This window comes from Mastigoproctus giganteus, chromosome 4, assembly GCF_048544385.1.
Source record: "Mastigoproctus giganteus isolate SK-2022 chromosome 4, ASM4854438v1, whole genome shotgun sequence".
Taxonomy (NCBI): Eukaryota; Metazoa; Arthropoda; class Arachnida; order Uropygi; family Thelyphonidae; genus Mastigoproctus; species Mastigoproctus giganteus.
In genome coordinates this window covers 131,146,492-131,160,182 of record NC_143578.1, presented here as the reverse complement: position 1 = coordinate 131,160,182, position 13,691 = coordinate 131,146,492, and the positions used below count along the sequence as shown (strand labels likewise).

Sequence of the window (13,691 nt, the reverse complement as noted above, 5' to 3'; positions counted from 1 at the left end):
AATTTCATATCTGACTGCACAATCGCTCCCAGGTCTTTTTTATTTTCCGCTACCCTGAGTGTAGTACCACACAGTTGATAAGTTACTATGGGATTATTGCAATCCATACGAAGTGCCTTACATTTTCACTATTGAAAATGTACCTTTTAATATGAGAAGTACCTTTTCACTATTATCTGTCAATGTTGAACTTGAACTGACATTTCTCAACCCATCAACCTAATTTTTCTAGATCTTATTGCAAAGAGCATGGCCCATTGATAACCACCCTGTCTTCTTCCACTTAACCATCCCTTTATCAATAAAAGCAACTTACCCTTAATGCCACATTGTTCCAGTTTACACAGCAGTCTTCCATGTTCAACAGTATCAAAAGCCTTCCTGAAATCCAAGTATACAAGATTTGCTTACCAGGAGAGGCTTAAATTCTGTAAGTTGCAGCATCTGGAGACTAGGCACCTGCAAGGTGATCTGACGGAGGTGTACAAGGCTTTGAATGGTTTGAGCAGGCTCAATGCTGATGGGATACTTCCACTTGCTCAGATTAAGAATCTGAGGGGATAAATCTATTCTACAATTGTCTTTCCTCAATTCAAATTGAAGTTTGCCCTTAGCCAGCAGGTAGTTGATTGCTGGAACAATCTGTTGTTGTGGAAGTTGATAGCTTAAATAAATTTAAGGCTGAACTAGAACAAACATTTGGAGTGACCAGATGGGTGAAATGGGAAGGGGTTTTTTTTTTTTTTTTGGCTGATGCTGTATAACCTTGCTTTCTTGCATCATAAGCCTCAAATGTTTAGTTTGTTTTAGTGCGTCGCGTTGATTGTTGTGTTCTGTTGCACTGCGAAAAAACATTGTTTCATTATTTACGTCAGGGATGCCAATTTTTTTCTTATAGTAAATTTTTTTTTTTTTGTTTAGAAATCATGAAAATGGGTAAATGCAAAAGAGTTGTGCTTTCAATAAAACAAAGATTTGAAATTTTTCAAGTTTGAAAACAGTGCATCCATTAAATCTCAAATGAACCATTATAATTTTGTTGACCAAACCCTGCGTGACATTGTAAAAAATAAAGGGAAGCTTTAGATTTAAAATCAGTGTCACAAAAAATAAAGGGAAGCATCGAATTGGACACACAAGTAGTACATGGTAAGTTTTTTTTATCTATCACCATATATTTTACGTAGGTGGCTGAACATTTTGATACAGTAAATCCCCGACTTACGCAACTACGTATTTATGTAAATTTATTTTCACTCAATTTTTATTTTTTTAGGATTGTAAAATTTAGAACAACCAAAAAAAAAGCAATCAATAACAACGATCACAGCACACACAAATTGCACAAGTGAGAACAGAGTAACAAGGGAAAAAATAGGAAAGAAGAGAAGATTCTTACAATTATGTATTTATGCATTTTTTTTTTGTGATTGAAAGTTTCAGTGAAGAGGATACACACTTCACCATAATAACGTAAAAATCAACAGAATTCCATCTATCGGTATCATTGCAAATGCAATAAGATAGAGTTTACTACCCATTTATAATAGATTGCACTAAGAGAAAAGCCCAATGTATGGATACCAAAGTTACAGTAATTGCAACTGTTACTCACTGTCACATCTTCCATTGGTGATTGCACATGAATTACTTCTGGCTGATAATGTATTGCACCTCCTCCATGAGCTGTGTGAGAGTCATTTCAATCTCTTATGAATATAGTGAAGCTAAGTATTTTTGTGGAGGTGTAAGTTTCTTGTAGGCAGATGCCTGCTAGATTAAAGTGATTAAATGGTGAATGTCATCTAAATAAATTGCTTCTAAAACCAGTAAAATTCAATGTATGAATTTAAGCATTATTTGCATTTTGTGGAATGAGCTGTTACTACTATTTTTAGAGGTATTGTATTTCTGCCAGTCAGTCATTTTTATTTTATATATATATTTTTTTTTTTCAGAGAGAAAAAAAAAAAAGCGTCTGAGTATCCATATTATTTTCAGCATGAAATTCAAATATGGGTTCCTGTAGTTTGGCTTGTTCAAGTTCCAGGTTTATTGTTGGGCACTTCTTTGCCTTAGTAGTCTCACTTGTTTTATTTTCTACACTTGAAAGGGAAAGTTATTATTATAAGCATACTGATTTTCACTGACATGAATATTTTTAGAGTGTCCATATTATTATTATTATCATTATTATCATTAGCCATAAGGTGCAAGGAAGCCTGAGGCTTATACTGCACCAGCCAAAAAAAAAAAAATTTTTTTTTAACCCTGAGAGAGAGAGAGAAAGAGAGAGAGAGAGAGAGAGAGAGAGAGAGAGAGAGAGAGAGAGAGAGAGAGAGAGGTGAGCCCTATTTTTTGGCACTGAATTCAGTATAGGGATAAACCTGATGTACAACAGCAGTAAAGCACTCTTTTTGGAGTGTTGCTACAGACACATTTGGAAATGGGCTTTCAGAGTTTGATAATGTGGGCATATCAAATGGTAAAATAATGTTTCTGGTAGGGGTAAGAACACCATCTGTATAAATGGTGTGTTCTGTATAAAATACGGAACATTATTTACAAGACAGAAAATATGTAACTCATTTTGGTATCACAGGGGGTTGTTTGTTGCCTTTGCACAAATCCAGGTCTGAGAAAATGAAATAATGCCCTAATGTTTAGTATTAGCCATATGGCATATGGTGCAAGGAAGTACTGGGCTCATTTTGGCATTGGCAAAAAAAAAAAAAATTAAAATAATAATAAATAAACAAACAATCTATTTGACTCTCTCTCCTCATATAGGCATCTTTGTACAGCTGAGCCTTGAATTTCTTGATGTTCATTTTACTTATACCTCTCAATTAAATCTCCTCCAAGCTCTGAAACTCACATATTCAGTCTTACTTCACATGGGAGCCCTTTTGCTAATTTCACCCATATCAACTCTCCCAAGAAGCTGAATGACTTTCTTTTTTTTTTTAGATGCCGTTTCCATACTAGTATTCCAAGTATGGTTATAGTTATAGAAAATAGCTACAGAAAAACAGACCAAATAGCAATTATCTAATCAAAGGAAATCTCTTATCCTACATAACATAATACTAATCATAGCAATGTTTCTAAGGTTCATCTGTTTAGTACTCACATAATACATCCCAATGCCCATATATCTGCAGCAAATCCATGACCTTCAACATTAAGAACTTCAGGAGCGATGTAGTTCGGAGTACCACATACAGTCCTTTAAATAGAAGAAATGTAAATTCATGAGGCAAATACAAGAGAGAAAATTAATTAAAGTTAACACAGTGAATTTACAACTTTATATTATAATTACTGCTTAATTATCAATCAGTACTCACCTCAATTATCCGTGTATTTTCACATTGGAATTATAGAAGTAGGAAAAGTGAAGATTTACAATAATAATATCAGTCAACGGTCAAGTCTTCACTTTTCCTACTTCTATAATTTCAATGTGAAAATACCGCATGTTCATTCATAGATATCAAAATAGCCCACCTCATTTAAATTTTAGAATAATTTTCTTTTAATAATGGTAAATGGAAGAAAAGAATCTAAATTATTTTCAAAAACATTTATTTGCAAAATGTCCATTTAGTATTTGTAACATGATGCAAGGAAGCAAAGCAGATTGGTAGTTACAATACAGTCCTGGAAAATGATTTCAGGACAACACCCTAACTTTTTTCCCCTGATTAACTATACCAATTGCATGTGGTTAAAAAGTGGAAAAACTAGCAAAACTACAAACACTTAAAGTAAAGGAGAAGGGGGGGGGGTTACATTCAGGTTCAAAAATACAGCAATGCAAATTTTAAGCAACAGAAAAATGAAAATAGTAATGTAAATTATACATTTTAAAAGTGCTTAAAATCAGAAATAAAAAGGTGAGAATAAATAGTTGAGTTGGAGTGTGAATGCCATCTTTCTTCATCATTATCCTCCTAACATGTACCACTTGTTCTGTTAGCTCGTGCAGTAACTCTTCCTCGGAAACAGTCAAAAGGTGCCATTCAGTAATAACACCGTTCGATGTTTTCAGGGAATTATGTGGGGTAATTTCAACTGGTAGTCACACAAAGGTCTTCGTTTTCAACAATTTCTCATATTGATGACTTAGTGAGGTTTCTACTAAGATCACATGACTGTAGTCATTTTATCATTTTTGGTCCTTGAGGATGTCAGACATTCTCTCATATGCCAGACAAGCTGTACTGGCTACCTGGGAGTCTAAAATGCTGATGAAACTGATATTTGGGTGACATTCAAGTCAATTAGATCCAATTTCTGCCAAGTTCAGACAGTTTGTGACAGCCAAATCCTCTGCTTGCACCTTCACGATGGTGGGACTGTTAGCAATATTGGGTATAACCTCCAGCACAAGGACACTGTGGGTGACTACCCAGGAATGAACCAATGTAAGCAGGGGTCGAGGTATGGCACCTGCACCACTAAGAGGAATACCGCCCCTCTGTATTACCAGGGAATTCAAGGTGGTAGATGATCTCAACTGGTACAATTCCACCACTTCGCTTATTGGAGGCTTGAAGTGGCAGAACCCATGTTTGGTCTCCAGAGCTAATTTCCGGTCAACTCTTCCATCATGCAGTATGACTGATGTTTGAGGTTATGACGAACATCATGGAGAGAGAGAGAGAGAGAGAGAGAGAGAGAGATCCAATCTTCCTTACATTTAGAGGGTACAGCTCGAAAACTGTGTTCGCAGGCCGGCCGCTAGTTAGTACCCCGGACCAAACCTATTGGTAACTCTTAAAAGGCTTCCAGATAAGCTAGTGTATAATCTTACTACCTCTACTCTGCCAGATAGTGACTGGAGGGAGTCCGAGTAGTGTGTATGCGGCGGGCATTGTCGAGGCCATGTTATGGGTATATTCTTACCATGTGTATGCCATATCCAAAAATTTCATTACTTTGTACAGCATGTCCCACCCACTTTTTCTTACTATTGAATACACCATGAATTGTCAAACTAAAAGAGTAAGCTTATCTGCAAAAAGATCTAAACCCCCCCAAACACTTTCTAATCCATTTCACAAATATACGCAGTCTCAATTCTAAACACAACAATGTCCATTTCCACTTGAAGTCTGCCAAACCCCATGTACTTTTTCTGACAGAATCTGTTATCAGTTGATTCAACTACTGCTCATCTCAGATGCCCAAATTATTCACTGTATGATTCCTTTCGCCTCAAAGGTGGTACTTGTGCATATGTCGTTCTGATATTCCCTGTCAGAGACTTGGCAATTTGGAATATCCTCTCTTTGATCTTCTCTGGCTTAAAATCTCTCTACCTCATTGTGTCAAATTCATCTGTTGTCTCTACCGTTCTCCCAACTCCACTAATCACTTGGAGCTCTTTGACTTCCTCTCTTTGCAACTTGACTTTCTCCGGTCCAACTTTCCTAACAATGAGGTAATTTTCCTTGGTTATTTTTAATGTTCACAACTCCAGCTGGCTTCTGTTTTCTAGTCACACCGACCCAGCTGGTCAAGATGCTGAGGCTTTGGCAATTACTAATGACCTTGCACAGATTGTTCATTTACCTACAATAATACCAGACAATCCTAATCATACAGCCAACATTCTTGATCTTTTTCTCACAAACAACCCTTCTAAGTACCCAGTCAAAGTGAGTGGTCTTTAGGTACCTCAGATCACAACTTGGTAATTGTCTCTTCTCTAATGGAGCCTTTATCTGATGGCTATTTCCAACCTCTTATTGTTTGGCATTACAAGAATGCAAATTGGGATGACCTGCGAGATTTTTCTTCTTATCCTTGATCAGACTACTATTTCAAAACTTCTGATGCCAACATTTGCTCTGATCGGGTCAGTGAAATTATTCTTGCAGGAATGGAATCCTTTATCCCACACTCCACTTTAAAATCTCTTCCTTTATCTAAACAATAACCTTGGTTTTCCAATAAATGTGCTAAGGCTGTTCAAGAGAAAAATGTTGCATATTGTAATTGGCTTGTTTCTAATTCTTCAGTTTCATTTTCTGCTTACACCAAAGCTCGCAACAATTGTAAAGCAGTCAATCAGTCCAAACTATATTTTGAACAGGCTAAGAGTAGAAAGATTGCTTCTTGCCCTAATGGTAGCCAAGCATTCTGATCTCTTGCCAAAGCTATTGGCCACAACTTTTGCCCATCTCTGCTCCCACCTCTATCCAAACCAGATGGTTCTGTTGTCACTTCAGCCAAGGATGAAGCTTACCTGCTAGCATCCCATTTTTCTTCCAACTCATGTATTAATGAACTTGGTAAAACACCTCCCACCATGCTCCATTCAATGCCCCCTGTGGTCTTCCTTCAAAAGGATGTCAGAAGGATTTTGACGAATCTTGATACTGAGAAAGCTCCAGGTCCCTATGGTATTTCTCCACTTGTTCTCAAATCCTGTGCTCCTGAACTTACTCCTATTCTTTGCCACCTTTTTTCACTTTTTATTCCAAAGGTGTTTTTCCTTCTGCTTGGAAATTTGCTCATATCCAGCCAGTTCCTAAAAAGGACAAATAAATTAGGATTTTTCCCTCCTAAAAAAGGAGGGACAAATCCCTCCCATTCAATTACTTCCCATTGCAATTACTTCTACTCTTTCTAAAGTAATGGAGAAATCAATCAACTGCCAACTCAAACTACCTAGAAACCTTTTTTTTTTTTTTTTTTTTTGTTTGTTTGTTTGTTTAGGAGCATTAGCAACTAAGGCCATATTGCTCCGGGATATGCGGTGGTCATTCCCTGACCTTTCCGCATCCTCTGTATTTGGTGGTGACGGGCTCGAACCCCGGTCTAATCAAGAAGCGTGTGCTACGCACTGCTGCTCCTTCCCACCTGGCTATGGAGGCGCCACCTAGAAACCTTCCAACTGATCAATGATCGCCAGTATGGATTCCTTCAGTGTCGATCCACTGGTGATATTCTGGCTTATGTTACCCATTTATGAACTAATTCAATGGAAAGGTTTGGTGAAACACAAGTAGTTGCTCTTGACATCTCAAAGGCTTTCGATCATGTTTGGCATAAAGGTCTGCTAAACAAGCTTCCATCTTATGGTTTGCCAACTGTTTTTAGTAATTGGTTATCCAGTTTTCTCTCTGATCGCTCACTGTAACTTCTCCACTAATGCCGGTGTCCCCCAAGGTTCAGTTCTTTCCCCCGCTCTTTTCCTCTTGTATATTAATGACTTTCTTCCATTGACTGGAAATCCTATCCATAGTTTTGCTGATGATAGCACATTGCATTCCACTTTGCATTTTGAGAAACCTTGCCCTGCTCAATCGGCTTCAACTTCTCGAAAATCTGCTACCGATTCCTTAAATGCCGATCTTCAGGTAATTCTCCAGTGGGGCAAAGACAACTTAGTTGATTTCAACCCTTCTAAAACTCTGTCTTGGCTTATATCTTGAAAAAAGGTTTCTTCCACTCCTATGCTTATCTTTAGTGATACTCCGATTTCTAGGCAAAATGATATCTCTTTTGGGATTACCCTAACTTCTAATCTCTCTTGGCACAAGCACATTACAAATATTGCTTCCTTTGCATCTAAAAAAAACTTGGTTTTTTCTTTCACTCTCCATGTTACTTTTCTTCCAAACATCTGCTCACTCTGTATAAATTGCCAATCCGTCCTGCCATGGAATATTGTTCCCACATCTGGGGTGGTGCCCCCTAAACCTCTCTCAGGCTTCTTGATTCCATTCAGAAGAGTGCAGTTAGGTTAATTAATGATCTATCTCTAACAGTATCTCCACTTGCTGTCTCATAGATGTATTGGTTCTGTTGCATGCCTCTTCTACAGATACTTCCATGGGCACTGTTCTTCTGAATTGGCTTCTATAATTCCCGCTCTTTCAAAACAGTCCGATCACGTGCTGCCACCAGCCAACATCCATTTACTGTCCAACCTCAAACCCACAGAACCAACTTTTCATCTTCCTCGTTTATTCATTCAACTGCCATTTTATGGAACAACCTTCCTTCATACGTATTTCCTGAAAATTACAGTCTACAGAAGTTCAAGTCCAATGTCAAAAAATATCTTCTTTCTTCTCAACCTCCAACCCAAGCATGGTACTAAGTACTATAGGTTCTAATACCTCTCGTGTTTGGGGTTTACATAAAAAAAAAAAAAAAAAAAATTGTTTATTACACATTGCAACTGCCTCTTGATATTTCATGTTCTGTAATTGACTGGAGATACTCAAGGCATCAACATAAAGAGCATGTGATGCTGAAGGAGGAAGCCGATTTGTGATCGAATTAATCTTTATGGCAAACAAAGTGGCACTCAAGAGTAAGCCCTGTGAGATGCCTTGATAGATTTTGGTGAAAAGTTTGTAAATCAACTAGGAAGGTTCTATTCATCAGAAAGTTCTGGATAAACATAGGAAGATTGAGTCCAGCATGGTGCATATCTCTTGGGATCCCATATCTCCGAGTCATATTGTAAGCTTTTTCAATGTCAAAAAAATACTGTAACCATATGTTGTGATCTGATAAATGCATTTCTAATGTTGGCTTCTATCCTAACTAGGTTATCTAGTGTAGATCCATGATATCTAAAACCACACTGTTTATGTAGAAGTTTTCTTCTAAATCCCATATCAATCTTTTATTTAATCATTTTTTTTTAGTAGTTTTTCTAAAAAACTACTGAGAACTATTTGTCGATAGTTACATGGGTTTGTCAAGTCTTTCTCAGGTTTAGGAAAAGCTAGTACTATTTGCATGGCAGCGTTTGGAAATACATTTTTGTAGCATATTCTGTTATATAGTTTCAGTAGATTTTCTAATTCAATTTTAAGGTGCCTAATCATGTTGTATGTCATCTGGACCTACTGCACTTGACCTGGCTGTGGACAAAACTTCATTTATTGTGAATGGTTATAGGACTCATTACCTTTTGATTTAAAATTAATCTCATGCTTTTCTGACTTTTCTTTTTGGATCAGAAATTCTCTATGATATGAAGCTTTTGCTGATACTTTTTCAAAAGGTCTTGCCTAGCATATTTGCAATAATGATAGGGTGTCAAACTGTTTCCATTGCAGATCAGTATTGGGTGATGGCCTATTTCTATATTTCCCTGCCATTTTCTTATTTAATTTCCGACTATGAGCATTCATTGTCCTGTTTATTGTAGAAGTGAATTGGATCTATGTTGCTCTTCGACTATTTCTTAGTAAATTTTGCTATAGCTCGCATTCTTTTGTACTGAATCAGATTGTCTGTGGTGAGGCATCTGCAAAATTGGTTCCATGCCCTATTTTGTTTTCTTGTTTCATTTACAATTGTAACTTTTCTTGTTACAATTAGCATTCCACCATGTCTTCAGACAGTTGGGGAAAAATGAAGTCTTCAGGATTGCAAGTTTGCCTGCATTTTGTATGGTTTCTGTGACATGTGCTAGATGTCACAGAACATTAGATGTTGCAAGTACAACATCTAATGTTTTGTGCTCAATGATATTGGTGTTGAAAACTGATTTCCACCCAAATGCTTCCCAGTTAGCTTTATCTTCCAGTGGGGGAGCCCAGCTGGTATGACATGGATACTCACCCACCAGTGTGAAAATTACTGGGTAATGAGGATTTTCCCAAATTACCAAGAGGATTTTCAAATACCTCCCAATTAACGATAGGGCAAAGGAACAAGAAGACCCAAAACAATGCACAATAACCAGAAGCAGACAGAGGAAAAATACCATTGATATGACAGGGAAACCAGAAGTAACAGTGAGGCTAAAGAACTGCCAGACCCAACTAAAGGAATAAGAAGACCTGAAGCAAGGGGAAAAAGGACACCCCTCGCCACAAGGCTCGGTGCCTGACCAAATGCTTATGCTCAGAGCTGCATTAGAGACCATAATGCAAGATAACAGCAGCAGAATTTCCTCTGAAATAAGAGCAAAGATAATCCTGCAGTGGACAAAGCTAGAAATGATTCTACTTCAAACTAATGTAGAACACCAAAAAGCAATCACAGCACTACAAACATACAAGGCTGATGGAGGTATATGCTACAGTGCAGCCCATCATATGCCAATGCACTGAGGAACACACTCCCTGAAGACACAAACATGACCAAGCTCAGAAGGAAAAAAAAAACTGCTGCAAACCCCAAATCTAGTAATCCTAAGACCAAGGAATTATCATTGACAGCAATCTCTCACTTAAACCGCACCTAAACTACCTCAGGAAGAAGATATGCATATACGCAGCACTTATAGTAAGAATCATGCGTAAGGACTGGGGGCTAAATAAAAAGACCATCTCCCTATATTGTTTGTTATTTGGTTTTTAGGAGCATTAGCAACTAAGGCCATATTGTTCCGGGGATATGCGGTGGTCATTCCCTGACCTTTCTGCATCCTCCGTACTTGGTGGTCACGGGCTTGAACCCCGGTCTAATCAAGAAGCGTGTGCTGTGCACTGCTGCTCCTGCCCACCTGGCTACGGAAGCGCCCCTCTCCCTATGTTACAAAACCCTCTTCATCCCAGTAATTATGTACCAATCACCACTACGGATGATGAAGACCATCACAGCAACAAAGAGGAAAACCCTTGAAACAATTCAGAGTAACATACTACTTACAATCACTAGAGCGAGTAGCACAGCAACACTCCAGGTGCACTACCCCATTGACCTGGAAGTTGCTCATGAGGGATTAATGTACTATCACAAAAAAGCGATCCCAATTACAACCTGTGACATAACCCTTGATGTGACAAGTGGCTGGAAGAGGGAACAAAAAAGGATAGATGAATTCCTAACAGAAACTTGGCAAAGAAGGTGGAATAAAACCAACAAAGGAGCAATAATGCATAAATTTCTTCCACTAGTGACAAAAATGCACCCGAAAGTCCCACCGTGGATCTTCCTGGGCCTTAACACTACATATCTAAAGGGCCATGGCCTGTTTAAGGAAAAACTAAACATGCTAAGCATAACAGAAGATAGAAATTGTACTTGCAGAGAACCTGAATCATGTCATGCATGAATGTGAAAATTATGATGACATAAGAGAGCCTCATCACAAACATCCAATACAACCCAATTCACCAAGAATCCCGACTCCTGAATACACAAGAGTTTGTAGCATTTACCAACTTTGCAACTCAACTATTTACAAAAAAGGAAAACAATTATTGCACTACAACCTGTCCAGCAGGAAGACAACACTCAATAGAAAAGCCTAAACTTAGAAGAAATGGATGAACCAGAACAAGGGAGAAACTCAAACTAGAATCAAAGAATAAAATTCAACAGTACAGAAAAAATACACCATTAGTGCCCAAAAGACTAATCAAAGTTGCTCACAGGAAAAGGAGAAGACAACTATCTGGAGGAAAACTATCCCAGAGAAGACAAATTCTTGTCACACTGACGAAATTCCTGAATGACCAACACTGAAGCGTCCCAGAGCTAGATTAGAGCAACATCTGGCTCTCAGATCCTGCAGGATCCTCTTTAAACCCCATTTCCTGGAAGGGGGAGAACCCTCTTTTCCCCTTGCCATCCTTCCTTCCCTCTGGTGGGGCATGGGCATGCTCCACTGAAAAAGGGGGTTTTCTCTATCGACCTCTTTGCTTCCAATTTACCCCCCCCCCCAAGAGTATCAAGTGTATTAATCCCTCTAGGTGCCTCCCGAAAATTCTGATATAGAAAACAATCATCCAATAAATCCACAAAAGCGTGTCTAGTGTGTGAGTGACCAACCCACAAATTCCAGTCAATATCTCAGAAATTAAAATTTCCCCATTATAAGACTGATTTACTGGCCCACTGTTTCCCTGTAGAGTTTCTTATTATACTCATCACACCTATAGCACACTCCTACTCTCAATTTTGATCTCCCAATGCTTAGGTCACACCAAACTGACTCGACACTGCACTGCGATGTCAACTGGCTTCACTTACTTGGATTTTGTGTTTCTTAACTAATAGCATAACCCTTCCTTCCTTCCTATCTATCTGCACACATTGTACTCCCCAAATTCCAGTTCTGCATTCCTTATATCTGTGGGACACCACATCTCTGATATCCCAACAATATCTGCCTTTGATGTTTTCAGCAATACCTCAAATTCATTTACCAAACTCCTAGCATTGGTGCAAGTATACATACACCTGTTCCTATTCTTAGCTACCCTAACACAACCCATGTGTTTACTTGTACTGCAATGACTCCCAGCAGTCTCTGAAATAACCCTGCATCTTGTTTTCCAGGCTGCTGCTCATTCCAATAGAAGCAGTGCAAGAATCACTTTCACCTCTGCCAGTGGCTACTGTTAATCTATTAGTCCTTGTTTCCCCGCAAGCTAGTAGTTTTCCGACCCACTCAACACTGCCTCGATAGCATCAGCAAATATTCTTGCACCCTTTCTATTTAAGTGTATCCCATTCCTGTAGAAGCACTCTCTCCTGTTAAGAAGCACAGACCAGGCTGAAAAAAAAATTCTACCCCTTGAGCCTTGCACAATCTTTCCAGGGCTGAATTGATCAACAAGGTTCTCTTCATATACTCCCTCCTATCGTGTCTTGGCAGAATTGCACAGACTTTCAAATTCAACCCTAATTCATGGCTTGTTTTCAATAGTTACCTGTAGATGGAAGTTTGTTCCAGCAATCAACCACCAGCTGGGCTAAAGGCAAACTTCTGTACATCTATCCTACAACTGTCTTACCTCAATTTGAATTTATGCCCTCAGGCAATTATTCTGAGCAAGAGGGAGAATCCCATCAGCATTGATGCATGCTCAAACCATTCAAGGCTTTATACTCCTCAATCAGATCAGATCACCTCACAGGTGCCTAGTCTCCAGACACTAATTTGCAAAATTTAGGTCTTTCTTCGTAAGAGCAACCCTTTGTTCCATTCACTGTTCTTGTTTCCCTTCTCTGTACTCATTCCAATAGCTCTACATCCTCCTTAAAATGAGGCCTCCAGACCTGTATACAGTACTCAAGGTGTGGCCTAACCATTGCCTTATACAAGGGGATAATCACCTCCTTATCACTGCTAGAAAAATTCCTGTATATCATTGACAAGACACTATGAGCTACTCTTGCAGAGCATCTGCACTGCTCAGAAAACTTCATATCTGCCTGCACAATTACCCCCAGGTCCTTTTCATTCCCTACCACTGTCAGTGTAGTACCACAGAGTTGATACGTTACTCTGTGGTTACTACTTCATATGTAGTACTTTACATATGTAAAGTACTACATATGAAGTACTTTACAATGTAATGTACTACATATGAAGTACTTTACAATGTAATGTACTGGTAGTACTTTACATTGTAAAGTACTACCAGTGTTGTACCACAGTTGATATATTACTCTGGGATTACTGCTTCATATCTAGTACTTTACATTTGTCAATGTTAAACTTCATTTGCCACCTCTCAGCCCATCTGTTCAACTTTTCCAGATCCTGTTGCAGCAGTCTAATGTCATTAACAACCCTGCCAACTTTCGTATCATCTGCAAAATAGTCTGAGCATCCCTAAAAAGGGTTATGTCCATTCATATCTCCCATCAGAGAGGGGAAGGTAATTTTATTTGTTTTTTTTAAGGAGCATTAGCAACTAAGGCCATATTGCTCCGGTGATATGTGGCGGTCATTCCCTGACCTTTCCACATCA

At 38.5% G+C, this 13,691-nt stretch overlaps 1 protein-coding gene across 2 annotated transcripts in view; it reads right to left on the bottom strand.

The window, feature by feature from the left end:
• LOC150087065 (serine/threonine-protein kinase PLK2-like) overlaps positions 1-13,691 on the bottom strand; it is a 387,915-nt gene that overhangs the window by 156,910 nt on the left and 217,314 nt on the right. For both annotated transcript variants that reach the window (XM_090372931.1, XM_090372930.1), the window contains one exon: positions 3,134-3,229. In XM_090372931.1, coding sequence (XP_090229057.1) covers positions 3,134-3,229 — 96 coding nt within the window. The remainder of the gene's footprint in view (positions 1-3,133; positions 3,230-13,691) is intronic.